At 45.0% G+C, this 21,146-nt stretch overlaps 1 protein-coding gene across 5 annotated transcripts in view; it reads right to left on the bottom strand.

The window, feature by feature from the left end:
- Positions 1–21,146, bottom strand: part of PTPN1 (protein tyrosine phosphatase non-receptor type 1) — a 66,148-nt gene that overhangs the window by 13,289 nt on the left and 31,713 nt on the right. The window contains exons 2-4 of one of the 5 annotated variants that reach the window (XM_078057300.1): positions 9,011–9,101; positions 5,943–6,092; positions 2,848–2,946 (exon numbers count right to left, since the gene is read on the bottom strand). In XM_078057300.1, coding sequence (XP_077913426.1) covers positions 2,848–2,946; positions 5,943–6,092; positions 9,011–9,022 — 261 coding nt within the window. In that variant the 5' untranslated portion in view covers positions 9,023–9,101. Of the gene's footprint in view, positions 1–2,847; positions 2,947–5,942; positions 6,093–9,010; positions 9,102–21,146 lie in introns of those variants that run through there. The other 4 variants (XM_078057299.1, XM_078057305.1, XM_078057304.1 and 1 more) reach the window with 4 other exon arrangements.

Genomic DNA, 21,146 nt, shown 5'->3' with positions numbered 1-21,146 from the left:
GGGGTTTGGGAGAGAGATACAGCCGATGTTTCTGGTTAAACATCGCCTTGTTTGTTTATTTCCCCTGCCTAAACAACAACCCCCGTCCTTACACACAAACACGCTCTTCACGGACATGTCTCAACTCAATCTTTAACTCGAACCCACAAGAACTTGGGCTACTTGGATGAGCCCCGTCTAACACACATAATCATTTTCTGCACCACTGTTTTCCAGGAAGCACACGGTCCCAAAAGGGTAACAGGCAGGTCTGCCAAAAATAAGAGGGGCACATCCTATACTATTCAGAGAAGGAAGGAAACCAGAAAACAAATATGCATCGCATGGAAACGCTCTGCAAGCTGGTTCTTACCGCGGGCTGTATGCATAGTTTGAATTAGATCAGCTGAGCAAATAAGACACTGCGACTTCTTAGAATCTTCCCCAGTCAGCTCTAATGGGGATGACAATGGTGATGCCAAATTGAAATTGTTGATCCCAAGAAACTTTAAGAATCTCAAACCACTCGCTGCTTTCCACGCCAGTGTGCATGCCTGAATGACCCCTGAGCAGGAAGAGTAGTTACACAGGAAAACAGAGACTCCTGTCACATGATCACGGTAAACTACATGAAAACCAACTAGCCAGGTTTCCTTTTTTTTTTTTAAATGGCCAAGGGGAAAAGCTGTCCATTTACAGTCAGCCTTGGATGGGAGACAACCAAGAGCAGGCCTGGGGGCCAGCATGCAGCCACAGGGTCAGGACAGCACCCCTGCTAGACCGGGCCAACGGCAAAGGGGTTTCACGCAAATTTAGTAACAATCAAGTAAAAAGGAAATGCTACCATATCCAATGATTTCTGAATAAATGACTCGATTTAAAATTCCCAAACCCTCCACACCATCTAAAACAGTGCTTCTCAACGGGGGCAATTTTGTGTCCCAGGGGACCCTGGACAATGTCTGGAGACATTTTTGATGGCCACACGTGGGGGTGGGTGTGCTAGCGGCCCCCTGTGGGCAGCGCCGAGGCTCCGGGACCCCGATTGCTCACCAGTGCCAAACACGTGCACAGGCCACCACGTCGGTCTCTCTTTCCCTTGCAGAGAGTGTGTGCTGTGGGAACCCAAAGTTTGTTTCTTTATTCAAAATTGCTGACAAGAGTGGTGACGGGTGGGAGCTGGCCTCGCATCTGTAACTTCACAGTTTACTAATCAAGCCACTGAAGCAGAAATCATCAAAACCACTTTCACTGAAAAAAATTTTCTCAGAAGCATTATTTCATTCTTTGAACACTCAGGTAAGCTCTTCATCTGTTATTATCAAGCAAAGAAAAGCTTTAAGAAAAGGGGGCTGAGGCAAAACCCATGATTTTAAACTTGTGCTGTCGTAAGAGGACCATCCGCCGTGACTACGACTGTCGCTGGGGGCGGGGGGGCTCTGCGGTGAGTGCTTCCTGTTTCACCACGGACGTCTCCTTTGATGTGTTACTTCTCTGCACTTGCATTTGTTCCCTCCAGGGCCATGATTGTGCTTTCTTTGGAGGGGCGGCTTCTCTGGAGCCTGCGTGCTGTCCTGGCGAGCCCAGTCCGAGGCGGCCAGGCCAGCTGCGACAGCGGTGGCCCGGCTGAGCCCAAGCATCGTGCCAGCACCTGGCAAGGCCCGGGCACACGCAGTTCTCTGCGCCTGGGCTGCCCGCTCCTCCTGGTGTCCACATTCCTCAGCCCATCCCAGGGCCTCCCCCGCTCTGAGGCTGGAGAGCCCCCAGTGTGCTGGCCGTGGCGGGACAGGAGGGAAGGAGCCAGGGGAGCAGGGCTGTGGCGTCCATTCGCTCCGTTGCTGCCACACTGCGCCCTGTACACCACGTCGCCTTCCCTGGGAGACGGGTCTCCAACAGGCAATCTGCAGAGTGAGGGGGTGGAGGGAGCACGGGCGGTGGCTGATGCGAGGGAAGCACCTGGAGATACCTGCCAGAGGGCTGGGGCTGGGCGGGGACTCAGACTGTTAGGCCAGAACCTGGCAAAAAACGAACAGCAGAAGTGTGTTCTGGCTGGAGTCTGGAGATGGAGGTGGGAAGTCGGGGTCCAGGTTAGCTAGGTCCTGTAGCCACATTATGCACGTCCCAGGAGGCTGTGGGGGCCGCACGAGGGCTTTCGGCTCGGAAGAGCTGTGGTGACGCTTGGGTTTCAAAAGACCGTTCTGGACACCGGGGGTAGGGTACCCGGAGGAGAGCAAGTGGAGAGGCCACGGTGGCGACTGCAGGGCCAGATGCGCGGCGGGTGCTGCCTGAACCATCACGCACCTCCAGCCCACAAGCTATCCCGGGGGATGTTTAGAGAGTTGCAGAGAACTTGGGAGAAACGCTAACGCAAATTCTGCTGGAAACACACAGGCCGACAGCATCCACGTTCAAGAGGCGGCCGGGAGCCAGGCGTCTGCGTATCCGAGAGAGGCGAATCCCGAATGCGGCCACTGCCACAGCTCAGTCAACGGCAGGCAAACTTGTACCGGCCAGAAAAACACGGATGAGGAGGATACGGCAGAAACTTGCTTTTCAAAAATAAAGCTACGCTCACACAGCTCCCTAATGGAACAGCAGAACACACACAGGCACTCTGGAGAGGGACCGACTCGGTGGCGGGGGGCGGGGAGGTCCAGGGCACTGGACTTTTCCCCTCTTTTTAATTCATTTGCTTTTCTGACTAATAACCATGTTATTTATATAATGCTTCTTTAAATTTTTCTAATAAAGAAGATATCACATAAAAGAAATATAAAAGCAATGTAAAGAAACTCAGAAAAATGTCAACTTCACGGACTGGGACACACATGGACGGTGAGGTAAACAGGAGATAAATCCATGACTTACCGATCCTTTCTCCATCACTCTGTTGAGCATGACAACGCCCCTGCTTTTCTGCTCCCACACCATCTCCCAAAAGTGACCGCATGTGTTAGGCAAAGGGCCCTGCAAATACACAATCCACAAAGTGTACACCGTTTTACACCCCGATACGCTCAATGCGAGCACACCAGTGGCGGATGGCAGACGACAGTGCCCTTCGGGAGAGTGGTGGCTGGGGCTGGGACAGGGACCGCCTGCCCTGCCTAGTGGTCAGTAACCTCAATTCTATTTTCTGCCACGCGGTGAAAGGTTATTTCTGCCTCGCAGGGCTGGTTCGGGGCTGACCCACAGAGGACAGAAAAGGCTGATTCTGCTCTCTGGTGTGAGAGGACGGGCGGAGGGGCTCCACCGAGGTCCCTCTGGAGCGTGGGCGGAATGTGGGACGAAGCTAGCGGGGGCAGGCAAGAGGCAGTATGGGGAAGCGATCGGCAGCGACACTTCCGGCGGCTCGAGTCTCAGCTCCAATCACTTATCATCCACGTGACCTTGGACAAGTCACTTCACGTCTCCATGCCTCAGTTTCTCCACCCATTGCTCTCGACTAATCACAGTCCTTATTCACAGGGTTGTGAAAGTTAATTACGTTCATAAATGTAAAGGCCTTACTTACCGCAGCACCTGGAACACAGTAAACAGCCAGTAAAACGTTAGCTGTTATTACTATTAATAATGATGGACCTGACCATGGACCTGACCATGGACTGCCTTCATCCTGGGACCAAGGAACGTAAGAGATGTAGACACAAATGATCAGTCGGGTGGCCCAAGGGGTCCAGTGTGGGCACCAGGACATGGTGGGCTGCCTGCCAACCTAGCAATGGGCACAGATGTTTTCTGGACACAAGAAAATGAATGCCTCTGGTATGTGCCAAGTGTCAGTGCTGCCTGGAAGGGACATCACCTCTCCCCTCCATGACAGTGTGTCACCTCCTCCAGCCAGCACCACGTCTACAATGGTTTCTAGTCTCACCTCGTCTCACCCAAATTCTCCCGATTCTTTGCAGCCGTTCCCTTCAGGTCCCACCACACCTTCCCGGACCATGTGAGCCCTCAGCGCCCACACACTTTCCTGAACTCCGCTCCTTCCCGCTGCCTAAACCGGACACATCCACGCTCCACACAGAGCCTCAGACAACAGCACTCAGATGCATAACCCTCTCCAAGCCAATAAACAGAAAAATGGCTCCTAGAAGACAGGGGTCCCGGGGCTTCCTCGCTGGCCACCTGGGTCTTTCATCCGTGCAGCTTGGGCACGAGGACCAGGTCTCACAGCTGTGGCTCTTACCCGTTACCAGGCTGTCACCGTCCCCACTCCCCATCACCCTAGTTTAGGATGGGTTTCAGGGATGAAAAATCATATAAGATCTGAAAGGAGAACTCAGCCAACGATTCATTGTGGAAGTGACAGAGGGCACCTTTGACATTATTCTCTACACTTCCATACCACTGCCTTAAAAAAAAAAAAAAAAAAAAAAGACTATAGATTTGTATTATTTGCATAATGAACATTGAAAATTTAAAAAATGGGCAGGGTTTTCTTGGTTTTGTGGCTTGGAAAATGTGTCACTCCTACTGTCTAGAGGTACAACTCTGGGGTCAGGTTACTTCGATCCCTTTTACAAATCCCAGGGAACAGGGTGACCGTGCGGGCAGCCAGACGGTACAACTTGACAAAAACAGAGACCTTCAGAGGTGCCAAGTAACTGCTAGCGCGTGGGGGTGGGGAGGATGGTGGTGTAACAGTTTCCATGGTGATATCCTAGCACTCCATTTGACTTCATACCCCTACCCGTCTTTGCTTTGGACTTCTTAACCCCACACCAAAGCTGAATGGCTAAAATCAGGAAGTAAGAAACTTGACTTCTTCTAAAAAGAGAAGTTACCAAGAAGCTGCTTTTCCCTCAACCTCTTCCCGCCAGCCTGCCACTACCAGGATCTCCTTCCTTGTCACCCTACCCCAACCACCCCAGAGGTGCTGGGAAGACCACAGGCTGAGGTCTGGTAAAAGGCCTGCCCCCTACACATATACCAAGAACTTCCTCAATGGCCCCAGGACTGAACACGGTGTGGCTGATGTTCCATACACTGGGAGGCACCTGGGCTGATGTTCCTCATGGACAGAGAGGAACTGGGACATGACAAGACAGGGCAGTAAAAAAGGGCCATGGTAGCTATGCCCGGATCCAGCTCCCTGCCCCAAGGCAGCCTTTGTTCATACGCTCTCTGGCTTCGCTGTCATCTTAATCTCCCAGTATTAAACAGAAGTACAACGTTCAAAATCACCCTATACCCCGAAGCCATACAGAACACTGATGAATGGATATGGAATGAGAAAGCAAAAACTGTGACTAAAAAGAGAGAGAAACTTCAAGTGTTTAGAGCAACTTACAAGTAACAGACTAAGACTTGAGAAAATGAATTAAAAAGAAACTTCTCTATCCTCTTTCCCTGATATCCATGGTCTTGGGGTCATATGCGGGTAAGTTTCACAAGAAGGTCAAGTATTAAATCATTTTTGCGATTTTTTCCCACAAAGATGCCAAAAGCCAATGGGAATTTTAAATGATTTTGCATGCTTGTCCACGCAATCTAAGGATGCTTTTTTTCTGGGCTCAAGAATGAAGACCATGCTGAGGAATTCCGAGCGGACACCCGGACGAAGATTACTGGTCTACTGCTAACCCTCTTCGATTCCCGTGAGCAGCCTCGATGCTCTGAAGTGAACACTTACGGAATCAACACAGGTGCGCGCGCTTCTCTTGCCACGGCCCTGCTGCCTCTGGCAGTGGGCCCACAGGCAGTTCTGGCATTTCATGCTGTTTTCTAGAAGCCCAGCAGCGGCGTACTTCCCAGAAAAGATATGTGTTACAAGCAAACGGAGTTTCTGAAAGAAGATTTTTTTTCCTTCCTCATTGCTTTTTCTGGATTGTGCACAACCTGGCCTTCTAAAGGGTGTGACAGATTTTATTTGAAGCACAGATGACAGTACTCTGAAATTCTTAAGTTGACATCAAGTAAGGCAAAAACCCATTAAAGAAAATCTTGGACAATCCAATTACCTGGGTAAGAATGTAACTCCTCTGGGCTTCTTCCATCTTTATCAAACTAGCATTGATGTAGTCATTCTCTTCTTGGTGCAGTTTAATCCGACTATGGTCAACTGAAAGGCAAGCCAGAACTCCGACGTTAGTCCTGGACGACCAAAGTGTCTACACAGGCAGGGCACCCCAGGGGGAAAGCAAAAAAGGTGAGTCGGTGGTGGCTGAGGCCATGTTGTTTTAACTGAGATTACTCATCAATATGAGGAGGACTTAGTGTTTTCAGAAAGGTTTCTGGAAGTATTTGAAACTTAACGCTAAATAGCAACAGACAAACTACACTAAAACATGGGTTCTGTTCTAATTGGACAATCTATTCTGAGGTCCTATCTTCCTACACTTATCACTGCCCCACAACTCAGGAGGCTGTGAGGAGGGGGTGCCAAGGGATCTGGTTCTTGGATGCCTAATGTATACTTTCAAAAGGTAAACACAGTGGATTCAATCTTTAAAAGGGAAAAAAAAATCCACCAAAAATTTCACCTAGTCCCTAGAGCTCTAGTTGGTACAATGAGCCACAGTAGGTGGGATTTATGATCATATCTCCACCTACCCTATGTCTAATGGTTTGAAGATGAAATGACCTAAATATATAGTGGTGTGGGAAGGGTTACCTTGAATTCCTTTATATAAAGTTTTTTTCTTTTTCTTTTTTTTAAGTTTCGAGTGTAATACACTTAAATGATTCTAATCTATGAACAGAATTCAATTAGAATTGAATTCTAATATTTCAAATTCAGGAATTGTCATGATCAAAGACATTTAAAAGATAATTAACTGGAAAAAATAAACTCTGAATCCAAAACACTGAAAGTACATTAAATGTAACTTTCAGAATAGTTTTTAAAAATAAACTCTCATTTGGAAGGTCTGCCCCAGGTTACTGAAAATGCATAGCCACTTTTTTTCCCTTTTACCATGACTTTGTCACAAAAGCAGTAGTTCCCTGAGGGCCACTTTCCTTATCCTGCTAGTGCAGCTAACAAGAGGAGGTAGGTATTTTTATTTCTGGTACAACACAAGGGATGATGAACTTGGGTGACCACTCGTGAATACTATCTTCTTTCCCCTAGCCCAATGGGAAAGGAGAAGTTAATGGGGACACATGGTTTGGGGCTTTTTGTTCTAAAAGATTTCAAGGAAATGTTCTTAAAAATTAGTCACCATTTGGAATAATGTTTCTCATCACAGAGGATTAATACAAATTGAAATACTTGGGTAATATTTAAGTCATGGAGAAAAATCTCAAAAAAGATGAAGAGACCACATAACCCTTTGGTGGGTTATATGAATGGGTTCAAACAGTACTGGGTGACCTTGGCCAAACAACTCCTCCTCTGAGCACTGGGCTTTTTCATTGGCCAAATGGAAAACAGACAAAAGATCACTTTCTACCTTGAATCATTCTCCCTATGTCCCCCATGACCTTAAGAGCAAATTATCTGTCCTGCTGGACAGTGGAGTTGGGGGAAAACAAGAGAAACAGGAGTGAGATTGGGGTGAAAAGGTCTGGGAGTTGTTTCCTGCGAAGAATATTTTAATGATCCTCCCCCCCTCTGTAAAACTGGCTCATAAAACCATTTAGATGAGCACAGATGAGAAATGTAGAAAAGGAATATTAAGAGGACATCACTGCCTAGTGCAGAGTAAGGATGGCAAGGGGGTCTCCTGGCTCCACATGAACGATGCCAACAGTGATTTTTCTTTGATGTTCAGAGCTGCTGGTCGGGACTCCACAACAGAATGACCGGAGGGGAGCTTTGTTGTTTTTTTTTTAATAAAACCTGCTAGGTGCCGCAGCCTAGACGTGCTGAATCAAGAGTGTCGGGTGTCGGGGCACAATCATGTGCCGCTTGATGACCTAGCACTACACTTCAGATGTGCCTGGTGTGCACCTTCTATTAACAACCGTCCCCACCACTGGGCTAAGTGGCCTGTGTTATTTTATTGCATCTTCACGCCATCCTGAGATCTGCGTGGCTCCTGCTCTTCTGAAGATGAGAGAACAGATCCATCAGCTGTAAGCAGCAGGCTGGAACACAGCCGGGCGGGGAACCATGGCAGCACTCAGAGGCAGAATGCCCGGGACCAACCTAGGTCCACTCGGCGCCCCTCCCAGGAACCTGGTGCCGCACAGCTCAGGGCAGGAGGCGCTGCCGGCTCTTCCGCCGAGAGCGCGGGGGCCGTGGGACCCCGCAGGCCTGTGGGAGGCGCCTGTGGCACGGAGGACTACTGCGTCCCTGGCAGATGGAAGAAGACTGCCACGGGAGACGGGCAGCCACAACCTCTCCGACGGGCAGGGTCTAAAAGCCCTGGAGGTGAGTCAGAAGGTTCTCTGTGGCCTAGAGGAGATGGCAAAGTCCATGCTCTCTACTCAGCTCCAGCTTTTCTTGCTTTACACAAATTCCAACACCTTTAGTTCTTAACTATCAGCAGATTCAGAGCCAGTTACTCAGAAGGCAGAGGCGGCTGTCAGAGGCCAGCAGGCAAGCTGAGAGATAATGGCAAGAAAGAGCTAGAAGAATGAGGATGGCGGTGGGGGGGTAGGGTGCGTGGGGGTGGGACTCACAGGCAGAGCGGTCTTTAGCAGGCGGGAGCGCCACCCCCCTTCCTCAGTGCCTGTGCCGGGCACCAGCACAGGTCAGTACGGTGCTCGGGGTCTACTACTACTGCTGCTGAGTCACCCAGAAAAGGTTTTATCATGCCTACTATACTCTGCTTCGGCTGGGAGCAAAATGATTCATCATAAAAATAGTCAACGCTCAAAAAAGTGCTTTGAACTTAGCTGAATTTTCCAGAAACTGAAATCTTGTTCCTTCTACAATCGTGGAAAAAACAAACCGTTACTCTAAGTCTCTGATGCCTGGATTACAGCAAACAGCCAGGTCATAAAGCGGTACTGCCATGGCTGGATTACGAAAGCCCGGGGCACAGGGGTCCCGCCGGAGAGGCCCTGCCGCTGAGGAGGCGCCGCCGCGCGCGCACCCAGTGGGAGCAGTGAGACTGGTAATGGCGATGTGAATACTTACAGGGACTGACATCTCTGTACCTGTTTCGGTTTTTGTTCTTAGGAAGCTTGGCCACTCTACATGGGAAGTCACTGGCTTCGTGTCGGATATCCTACAAAAAAAAGGATAAAGAGTTCTCTTTTGAAATCCCTGGCATCAGGAAGCCATGCAGACGTTTAACCAAGCGTGGGCTATGTGCCAGGCACTGAGAGGACCCGGGACAGAAACACACGTCCAAGAGAACTAGGCAGTGTGGGGAGCACAAGGTGATCGATCATTCAGAGGCACGTACAGAGGCACATACAAGGTCCTGAAGGGAAAACAGAAGAGGACAGCCACATGCCTGCAATGGGAGGATGGCGTGGGGCCGGGAGCTGGAAATACGGGGAAGAGGGCAGGGAGACAGAAAGGGGTGGCGGGGCCCTTGGCTCAGGGACACCCAGCACAGCAATGGCGAGCGTGCACATCTTCTGCAAGCGACAGTGAGTGGGCTGGCGGGGGCAGTGACAGATGGCTGGAGCACACAGGTGGGCTGGCCAGATCTTGGAGAGCCTTGAACGCCACAAGCCTGGGAGCTCCATCTGTAACCTTGTATAAAGCCACAGTTATTGAGAGCAGATAAAATGCACTTTTATCCCAACAACTGTTCAACTCCTTTCCGAGGAGATGGGTCGACAAATCCCATTACACCAAACTGTCAGAAAGAGGAAGTGCCTGGGTTAACAGAAGACCCAAATCATGCCTCCTGCTAGACTGATCACAGGCATCGAATTTCGCTCTTCTAAAACACCACGATAACCCCGTTTAAAAATCTTTTCTTTTTAATTTGTATTTTATTCTTATTAAAACATAAACCCATATGATAATGTGAATGTACTGAGTGCCACTAAGATGTACACCTAAAATGGTTACAGTGGTAAATTTTATTATGTGTATTTTATTACAATTAAAAAAAAAAAAAAGACAGGGTGTCTGGGTGGCTCAGTTGGTTAAGCAACTGCCTTCAGCTCAGGTCATGATCCTGGAGTCCTAGGATCGAGTCCCACATCGGGCTCCCTGCTCAGTGGGGAGTCTGCTTCTCCCTCTGACCCTCTCCCCTCTCATGCTCTCTCTCACCCTCTCTCAAATAAATAAATAAATAAAATCTTAAAAAAAAAAAAAAGACAAACTTACAGGAGAGGGCAGAACAGGAGAAGGTAGCAGCAACAGAATTTTGGAAGCTGGAAATCTTATTAGTAGTTGGCAGGTCTGAGAAAGCTCAATTACAAGCCAGCAGTGAAGAAAGCAAAGCACCAGTCCATTTCCACCACAGAATCCTGCAGAAATTCAGGAAATGCTGCTTCTGGATGGAGGGGTGGGATTCACTGCAGGGGACGGGGCTGGAGCTGTCTGAGAAGCAGCGGATCTCCCCACTGCCCCCCTTCCATGCTGCTGGGTGACTGTCACCCTGCACCACAGAACCCTGGAGAATCGTTTTCTGGAGAATATAAATCAGGAGGCAGTGCTTTCTATGTGATCTGAGCAGACAAGAGCAAAGACCAGAAGATACTATCACCAGGGCACACAACCAATAGCCCAGCTAGAGGGCTCATGGCCAGATCAGTGCTGATGAGACCCTTCCACCTTCTCAGAGCTCTCAATCTGCCTTGTGAGCCCCAACTCTTCATCACGCACAGACAACCACTGATTCTAAGATGTGAGAAGAATGCCTCTAGTATAAAAGAGATTTACAAGAAAAATGAAACAGGAAAAAAGTCCCTTGGAAGAAATAAACTACACAGAAGAGAAAGCTTTAAAAAATATATTATTAATATACTCAGTGAGATTAAAAAAAAAAAGATATTGTATCTATGAATTAAGAACAAAATGTTAAGGTAGAAGAAATCCTCCCAGAAAGTAAAGTACCCCCATCCCCAAAAACCCACAACAGAAAATCAGGCAAAACAGAATACAAGGAAAGAAAACATTAAAAAAACAAAAATAGTTTAAGGAAATCTTCCAGACCCTCAAATGCTCAAATGATAAAAACAGACCTACATTAAGGCTCATTAATATGTGATTCCAGAATCCTTCAAAGAAAATATTCTGGGGGCACCTGGATGGCTCAGTCGGTTGAGCATAGGACTCTTGGTTTTGACTCAGGTCATGATCTCAGGATAGTGAGATCAAGCCCTGTGTTGGGCTCCATGCTCAGCAGGGAGTATGCTGGAGATTCTCTCTCTACCCCCTCCCCATCACACACGCACATGCGCTCTTTCTAAAATGAATAAATAAATCTTTCTAAAAAAAAAAAAGAAAAGAAAATATTCTGTAAGTTCCTAGAAAGAAAAAATAGTTCACGTTCAAAGGATAAAATCATCAGAATGGCTTCAGACTTGTCGAGAACACTGAAAGCTAGACAGCAATGGAGCAATGTTTTTATTTTTTATTTTATTTATTTTATTTTGAAGATTTTATTTATTTATTTGACAGAGAGAGACACAGCAAGAGAGGGAACACAAGCAGGGGGAGTGGGAGAGAGAAAAGCAGGCTTCCCGCGGAGCAGGGAGCCTGATTTGGGGCTCGATCCCAGGACCCCGGAATCATGACCTGCGCCGAAGGCAGACACCTAACGACTGAGCCACCCAGGAGCCCCTGGAGCAATGTTTTTAGAATCTGAAGCAAAAGGATCTCTAGCCTAGAATTCTATACCCAGCCCAATTATCACCAAGTGAGAAGGCGCAATAAGTTAACTAAATTAACACTGCAGAGAGGCAAAGCCTCAAACACTTGACCACACCCATGCTCCCATCCTCAGCAATCCACTGGAGCATATCTTCCACCTGAGGGAAGAAATAAACCAAGAAAGAAAAAAATATAAGATACAGTAAGGTAAAAACAAACAAAAAAAACCCACCTGACACAAGAGCAAAGGCAAAGGCAACTTCCACTGCAACTGTGGAGGGAAGAGCTCCCAGGATGACAAGTATGTACCAGACCTGGAAGCAAGAGGGCCAGACTGGAGCAGTAGGCCTCAAGAGATAGATGTGTCAGTGACATGCCTTTGTGCACCATACCCACCATGACTGGACAAAACCACCAGAGGGAGATAAGGAGAAGTCCTGAAATCCAAGAAATAGGGAATGCAGTCAAGAAAAACAGAGGAAGTTTCAGGATGATAGCTATGTTTGTCAGGCCTATAGACCAAGCAACCCAAACAGAAGGGAGGATGGAGGTCTCCAGAACGAAAACTGAAACGAAGAAATCACCTGAAATTGCTCTAATACTCCAGCCACGACCCACATGTGGCTCCTGAGGGCACAGAGAGGTGGCCAGTCTGAAAAGAGGTGCTGTGTAAGTGTAGAAATGCAGATCAGGTTGTGACGACATACTAAAAAACAAAAGTAAAAAACCTCAAATATTTTCAGTAGTATTTGTTGAAATAACATTTTGAACATATTGGGCTAAATAAACTATTAATCTCATCTGCTTCTTTTTACCTTTTTTCCTGTGGCCACTAGGAAAGGTGAAATTATATTTGCAGGGTGCACTGTATTCCTACCGGCCAGTGCTGACCGACCTTGTGGAAAACTGCCCGAGAGGCTCCAAGAGGTATGGGAAGAATTAGCAACAGGCAGAAAGAAGCCTTTGCAGATGGAAGTATATAAGGCAATTATTAACTATGGGAAAACTTTAGAAAGGAAACTACGGTACGACATCTGTGACTATGTGCATAGGCAAACAATGTAAATGATGGATATTGTTTTAACCGACAGGTGTAACAGATTGGGAGAACGGAAGGGGAAGCTAAGGGGAGGAAAAGCAACAAGGATGGCTGTTTAAGAAAATGAAATCCTCCACCTGCGTAAAGGTCTAAGTTAATGAATTAGAAAATAAACATTCTCCTTAGAAATATGGAGATCTGTGCAAGTGAGAATCAGCCGCTCAAAGAATTGAAAATGGCCGTGAGCCAAGAGGCGGTGACAATGGGCTGAGGTATGGACAGCACAGCACTGGCTCGTATCTTCAACCCATCGTGGTCCTCTTTCACTGCTCAAACCATGTGCAGATTCGACAGGAATTTTTAAAAATCGCCACATTCTGCTAATTCTACTTACTTTAAAAAACTGCAAAATGGCAGGGAGGCCTTTTTGACTCACACTAGAGGTGGGCTAATAACTTAAAAGCATGTTTATAGATGATAAACCTATCTGAGATAAGCAAAATAATCCAGCATAACACACTCATCACGTCAACTGTGGATGAGAGTAAGCTTTCAGGGAAATGCTGTGTAACACAGAAAAATCACTTGAAGGAATAAAAATCTAAGCCTTAAATCTGTTGTTCTATTTGACTGGAAGCACTTAGCAACAAGTACGAATTCTGCCTTGGGAGGGGAAACAATCTGGTCAGTCCAGCTGGTGCGACTGAAGAGACGGAAGAGATCTTCGCTATGGTTAAACCACTGAACCAACAAATATTCGCTCTGAGGAAAGAAGGGCCAAAGTATCAGTAACTGTGGGCAATTGATTTTATTCAGCCAAAGGATTATATTAATATGTACTTTTTGTCACACCCCCCCCACAAAAGACAGAAAGGTAAAGAAAGTAAAACTTGGAGATGTCATTTACTAAAGATATTTAGAAAATAAGAGGTATTCACATAATACTTTTTAAAAATTGATTTTAAAATTAAGGTAAACTCACAGAGTAAAATGCACTGATCTTACATGCAATAAGCTTTCCTAACCAACTTTAACCTACAAATATTTAAATATACCCATTTAAGTGTTTATCTACGTTACACTGGGCTTGACTGGGCTTGACGTGGGGCTTGATCTCATGATCCTGAGATCTTGACCCCAGAAGAAACCAAGAGTTGGATGCCTGACCAGCTGAGCCAGCCGGGCACCCCTATCCTGCCCCCACTCATTTAATGAGGTAACAGATAATCTCCCAGTGAATACTGAATACAAAGGGCTAACATACTTAGAAAGCTCTGATAACAGAATGAATTAGGGCCCAGGGTGAATTCATTTCTGTACACATTCAGGAAAGCTCATTATCCATTATTCAAATACCTCCCAAATCCAATTAGGCCAAGTAAAACTTGGGTGAAAAGCTGACCATTTTTTATTTGAAATGTCTTTTTTTCTTTAGAACACGCACACGCATAAAAGCCAGTCCAGCCTTGCAGAAATATTTTCATGTTTATAGCAAGCACATCATTAAGTTAACCATAGCAATTTTGGTTTTAACAGCCTTTTCTCTTCAGTCCCACAATGGGGTCAATGTCCCTTATTGGCTCCGTGGTAAATTAGTCATTTAAACTGTTCCACACATGACGAGGTAGCTAGCATGGCACCTGTCACAGCTGCGAGTCCGACAGAAGTGCCTGGGTCCTTGCCTCTCCATCCCTCCTAGCATAGGCCCAGGCCCAGAGGAGGACACAACCAGATTCTGTTGACGACTTCACGAATGGTCCCAAAGGCTCCCCAAAAACTCAAGAGTCTTTACCTCTATACCAAATGCTTTATTTCGTGGGACAGAAATGTTCCTGAAAGGGAGGGAGTATGTTTAAGCAAATGTCTGATCCGATCCTATTTTCTCAATTATCTGTGATAGAATGGAAGTTACTGGAACAATAATAAATATCATTATGATTCTGCTTTGCAATTGGGACAGAGTCTCATGACAAGACAGTACCAAAATAGCTACTAATATATGGATTCAAAGCAGAAAGGGTTATCTTTTAATGGTTCTGACAGCGATTTGTTCTACAAGTCTAAAGGAAGAAAAAACTCCAGTGGTACTCTGCATTCGCCAGGACCAAGGTGAACTACAAAGTCCCTTCCCACCTCTGACATCTACACTTCACCCAACCCCCATTCTACAAAGGGTGGCCTAATTTGATTGTTCGAGCTGTTACCTGGTACTTTACGGAGGGCCTCGCTCTCAGAAATGGACAGAGCAAGCTAGACTGAAGGGAGGTGCTCAAGTACAGTAAAGGCAGTAATTTAAAGTGCAATGAACGAGCATACAGGGGTGTACATTTCCTGGAACTCTCGGGGCAGTTGCCAGCTGAACAGGGAGATATATATAGAAGTGGGGGGGGGGGGAGGGAGAGCTAGCCTAAAATTTTAAAAACCAAATCTTCAAAGTAAGGTGTGGACCAAATTTTGTTAGTTATAAATCTCATTTTAAAGGTGAACACTAGGTTTCTGTACAACAAAATATAGCATTTCTGTATACACTCTAAAAAATAGAAAATTATCCAAGTCAGAGGTTAAATGCCTTCCAAGCTGAAAACAATGCTGTGTCCTTTATATATGGAAATTAGTGGAACAATATCATTTACTATAAAAACCTTAAGAAAATATTTTTATTTTACTCATACCTTTATATGATCGACTTGCAAGAAATCACATACTCAATATTGTTAAATTTTAAGATAAACTACAATGTTGAGATAATAAAGAGCAAGCTCAAAATTTAGCTAACCAACACCAAGCCTGTTTGGGTTTAAATTTTAAAATGACTGTGTACTGAATTAAAAAAAAAGATGCTAAGAAGTAAACCAAGCACCTAAAAATCTTCTGTGGCGGCTGAAAGAGAGACAGGGAAAGGAGGGAAAACTGCTCAGCATTTAAAAGGCTGTCGGGTGTACAATCATCTTCCCTGCCAGAGTCTGAAAAAGTGCTGAGTCTTCTTGTACACTGGTCCCGGGCAAGGTTAAGATAAGGGAGTTACAAATCACTAACAGAACAAGTATGTCCACATGGGAAATGACATGGAAAAAAGCCTAATCAAATTGCTTTACATATTCCTCGCAAGTGAGGGGAGGCGGGCTGGAGGGTATGGAATGCCCTTCACGACGTTGGCAAGGGCAACATCTGGTGGAGACGGTGGAGCCGATTCCACGCTCTGATGTACGCCCTCTTCTCGGAACACAGAAAACAATGGTCCATTAAATATAGAGAAAAGCACAAAGGCATAGCTCGGCTCAAAACCAGAATGAGAATGAATGCAAAGGAAACAAAAGCCCTCCCACTCAAAATGGCCTGTAAACACAGTACCCAAAACACAGCAGATGACTAGTTTTGAAAAAGATAACCAACGAATCGTCTAGGAAATAAGTCTATTCCACGTGAAATGTATTATACACCCTGTCAGGCACTTTCAAGATAAATATATTCAAGATCACGGATAAACGAAGGAAACCTTTTTAAAAAAGATGTTATGAATAAAAACAGGGAGAAATGAAACCAGAATAAGTAGACAGGAAAGAACAAATGAGAAATCTTGGAAATTTAAAAACAAAAACAAGACACAAAACCTCAACAGAGAGGATAAATGCTAGATGGAACACAGTCAAAGGAGGAGTAAATTGAAAGCTAGGAGAGAGGAACAGAGCATGAGAAATAGGACACAGAGGAGAACACATACCCAAACAATAGTCAGTACCCAGACACATCAGGATAAGGGTTAAGCTGCAAAATATTAAGGATAAAAATCTTCAAAACAAATTATAATATCTTTCGGAAGCTTAACAGAGCTTTAACATTATCACTCAATTTTTAACAACTCTAAGGTTACACAGCCATTTAAAGTAAAGAACTCTTAAAAATATAGAAAGGGAGGGGTGCCTGGGTGGCTCAGATGGTTAAGGGTCTGCCTTCGGCTCAGGTCATGATCCCAGGGTCCTGGGATCAAGTCCCGCATCGGGCTCCCTGCTAGGCAGGGAGCCTGCTTCTCCCTCTGCCTCTGCCTCTCTCTCTCTCTCTCTGACTCGCATGAATAAATAAATAAAACATTAAAAAATATATAGAGAGAAAGGGACCACTGTCATTGATAACCCTAAATCATTTACAAGAACAAAGCCACTTTATGTATTTGTAGTTAATAGCTATTTTTGATTCCCTAAGGTCTTATGCAGTTTCAGAACTGAAACTTATGTTCCAGCTGCAATAATAGGACTTATTTAGAAATGGAGGATCTGACCTTTAAGAAAACCTTGTGATTGGTGAAAGCCTATCAATATGGTCTTCTAACTACTGAAAAACTGATGCAGATAAAATTAATTTGAACACAGCATTCTGAGTTCACTATAGTAAGCTACTACAACCTTAAATTATTTGTAGGCTAAGTAGAACAATTAACAAAGAGGTATGAAAACTACTTTTTCAAGTGTCGCTGATTCTAAACCTTATTTTTACAGTCCTTAGTAGTATATGTTTTTTCTAAAAAATCACTTATGTTTTCTGTTAAATGTCACGACTTTCACCTTGGGCAGAAATCAATAGGCAGAAAATGAATCAGACTTACAGTAATTGATGTCAATAAAACACACTGGAACCAGTATCTTTTTAAATGCTGAGAATCACAAAGCCATTCCTGTAAGAGAACAGTCTCAAAAACGGAATCTACTTTCGCTTCTGTTTTGTTTACCTTCTGCTTTCCATAAGGACAGTTTAAGTACTTCAGGCCCCAGGGTGCTGGCACTTGGCCCGAGGACAGTGGTACAGCTGACTAAGGACACAAGTAGTCAGGGGACATGAGAATGCAAGGCTTATACCTTCCTTTAGAGGGAAACGGACTGCCAACCACCAGCTTCCTCCCTCCACGGTTAATTCCCCTCAGCCCTGAGGGGGCTCACAGGGAGGGACCTTAGGAACCCACAGGATATTCCCACACTGTTGGTCCCTCTGAAATTCCTGAGAGCCATGCTTATAAAACAGATATGGTACTTCTGTGGATAATTTAGGAGGGTAATTGGGAGGAAGACACAATGTCCAAATGAAAGTAGCTTTGGTTAAGAATTTCTTAAATACGGAGAGAACAGTTCAAGATCCTGGTGCCTTAACCAAGGCTTTTTTTGCATTATTATCATCGAACAAATAAATTTTCTAAATACTTTCTAGGTGTAATATGGTTTTCTATACACCACTTAGGGGATCAGGGATGAAGAAGGAAGACATTACCAATGCCCCCAAAGCATTATGAAGTGATTAGTTCTTCAGTGAGGCCACAAAAATAAAGTGATAATTTAGGGAAGAGAGGAAGCAGGTGACCAAGCTCTTCAACACAGCCTTCCAAAGAACTCTGTATAGGGATTAAGGAAGCAGGGCTTAGATCAATATACGAGTCCCTTCAACTGAGCACTGATCACGTGACAGGCACTAAGGATAGGAGCACGAGAGGCAGAAGCCCTGCCATTACCGAACTTGGCGTTCCACGGGGGACGACGGCCAGATAAACCGGATGCTACCTTCCGAGCTAGGTGCTGTCACGTGTAACTCCTATGAACACATCCACAACCATCCCTCTGGGTTACACAGCATTAACAATAAAACAGACAGATTAAGGCCCACAAGCAAGGGGACATTCTACCCATGCCCCCACCCCACCATCAGGGTCTGCTCACTCTTGGAAAGGCAGAGTGAGTGGTTCAAAAGCCCCAACTTCTACGGGGCTTCTTGTTACTGTCTCCATAGTTCTGCTTTTTCCAGAAATGTCATATAGTTGGAATGATACCATATGTAGCCTCTGTCCACTTTTTTCTATTAGGTTGTCTTTTTATGCATCTTTCTTTTGGCTTCTTCCTATGGATTAAATTTAGGGTTTCAGCACCGAAACGTGCCCAAGAACAACAGGCTATATGCATAACATGCATCAGACTTTATGGGCAATTTAAGGAAAACCCGGTCTAAACACAAATTTCTCATCTTTTTTTTTAGACCCTGATCCATGAGTGAGCCACAACTCTACAGACATAAAGCTAGTTTAGGATGCTGCTACACCAAGAGCAAAGGTCCTAAAAACTTTAGGGCTTCAGAAGAAAATCTCCTCAGGCTACTTTGGTGAGAGAGGGCTTCCTGACGAAACCTACAATCATCGGTTTAGTGTACACTTACCTATTTACCATGCCAAGACAGGCTAGTCTTATCATGAGGTTACAAGAGACAAAACCCTGTGAGCCCAGAGCCTGTGGTTTTCTGTTTCTCCATTAAAAAGTCATGTAATACTCAGGGGGACTTGAAATCCCTACTCAAGAAAGCATATCTGAATGCACTAAGTGAAAGTAACATCATGGGAATGACTTTACAGCCACTCTAATATAGTTATTTTAAAGTAACTACTTCATCCCATCAGCACTGAAAGATAGTTAACTGGCAGCACGGCACGCTTGGCATGCTCGCTCCTAAGACATCTGGATAAGGAGCCACACCGGCACAAGATACCACTGCTACAGGCCACAGGGGGCCCTTGAAGTGTTTTGCAGAAAGGTTCACTCTTTGTTTTGTAAATTCTATGAGTTTTGACAAATGTATAGTGTCATGTATCCACAATTACAATATTAAACAGAGTATTTTCACTGCCCTAAAATCCCATGTGCTCTACCCATTCATCCCTCCATCTCTCCTCACAAATCCCTGGCAACTACCGATCTTGTTACTGTCTCCATAGTTCTGCCTTTTCCAGAAATGTCATATAGTTGGAATGATATCATATGTAGCCTCTGTCCACTTTTTTCTATTAGGTTGTCTTCTTCTTAATAATATGCAGTGCTCCTTATGTACTCTGGGTACAATGTCCCTTGGTGGTCATATATACTGCAAATAACTTCCTCTGTATCAGTTGGTTTTTGCTGTGTAACAACACCCCAAAACACAGGGCTTACAACAACTGCTTATTTGCTCATGATTCTAGATGAGCAAGATGGCTTGTTCCATGTGTTGTTGACCAGGTTCAAATATGCACTTATGCTCAGCTGGTGGCCCAATGGCCTCACTCACACACATACCCGATGTTTGGCTGGCTGCTGACAAGAGTGATGGCAGTTATTTAGCCACATGTCCTTCATCAACCAACAGGCTGGTCTGGGCTTGTTAACAGGGTAGCGACTGTAGAATTCTCAAAAGCAGCAAAAGAAGGCAAGACTCAATATGCAAGTACTTTTTCAGGCTTCTGCTTGTGTTATGATCACCAATATTCCATTGGCCAAAGCATGTCACAAAGCCAAACACAAATTCAAAACTGGTTCTCTACCTCTTTTTGGGAATCGCACTCAGAGGGGCAAGCAGACAGGGGTGGGAGGAATTTGGGGCTACTTCTGCGAACAACCTAATGGTATCTTTTGATGAACAGAAGTTCTTTTTTTTTTTAAAAGATTTTATTTATTTATTTGACAGAGACACAGCGAGAGAGGGAACACAAGCAGGGGGAGTGGGAGAGGGAGAAGCAGGCTTCCCGCGTAGCAGGGAGCCCGATATGGGGCTCAATCCCAGGACCCTGGGATCATGACCTGAGCCGAAGGCAGACGCTTAACAACTGAGCCACCCAGGCGCCCCAAACAGAAGTTCTTAATGTCAGTGTAGCTCAATTTATCAATCTTTTCTTTTTTATGGTTTGCTTTCTGGGGCTGTCTTAAGAAATATTTGCCCATCTCAAGTTCATAAATACATTCTCCTACATTGTTTTTTGAGAAATCAACTAAAGAAGAAAAATGTTTTCCACACATTTTAATCTTGATTATGTCTCAGAATGTTGGAAGAGAACATACAGATGACAGTGTCACAGGTCTATCCCTTCCAACAGCTGTTCGTGTGCACAGGAAGTTCAGCTTTCATAAGGAAGCCTAACAACTTGGCCTAACTTGGTGCTCAGTGTCTGATGGACGCTTACACACAGTGATCTCTTCTGTTCTTTGCCTACTGATCTTAGAGAATATTAGTATTTTTCTTATTCATATAACCTCTTTATATATTTTAAAGCCACCAATTCTGTCTCTGCTGGAAACCACCTTTCCAGTTTATTTGTTGAACATTTAAAAACTTTTATGTATGGGAAACTAAATTTTAAGTGTGGGAGGATGATCATAAAACTGTCAATGTATTAACAGTGGAGTGGCTACTGCTAGCTGGCAAGATGATGAGTGGTTTTTTATTTTCTATTGCTTTCCAATATTTCCTACAGGGAACATGCATTGCCTGTGTAATGAAAAGTTTAAAAGTAGTTTTAAATTTGTATGCATTCCAAACTATTGACCTTTTCCTGTGCAATTTCCTCTACTGCTCCTAGCAGTAGAGTCTTTCTTCCTCAATATGGTAATACCACTTTTTTTAAAAAAACATTTAATCTATCTGGAGTTTATTTTCCTGCTACAATTTTCAACTATG

Source organism: Halichoerus grypus, chromosome 10 (genome assembly GCF_964656455.1).
Source record: "Halichoerus grypus chromosome 10, mHalGry1.hap1.1, whole genome shotgun sequence".
Classification (NCBI taxonomy): Eukaryota; Metazoa; Chordata; class Mammalia; order Carnivora; family Phocidae; genus Halichoerus; species Halichoerus grypus.
This window is presented reverse-complemented; position numbering and strand designations above follow the sequence as displayed.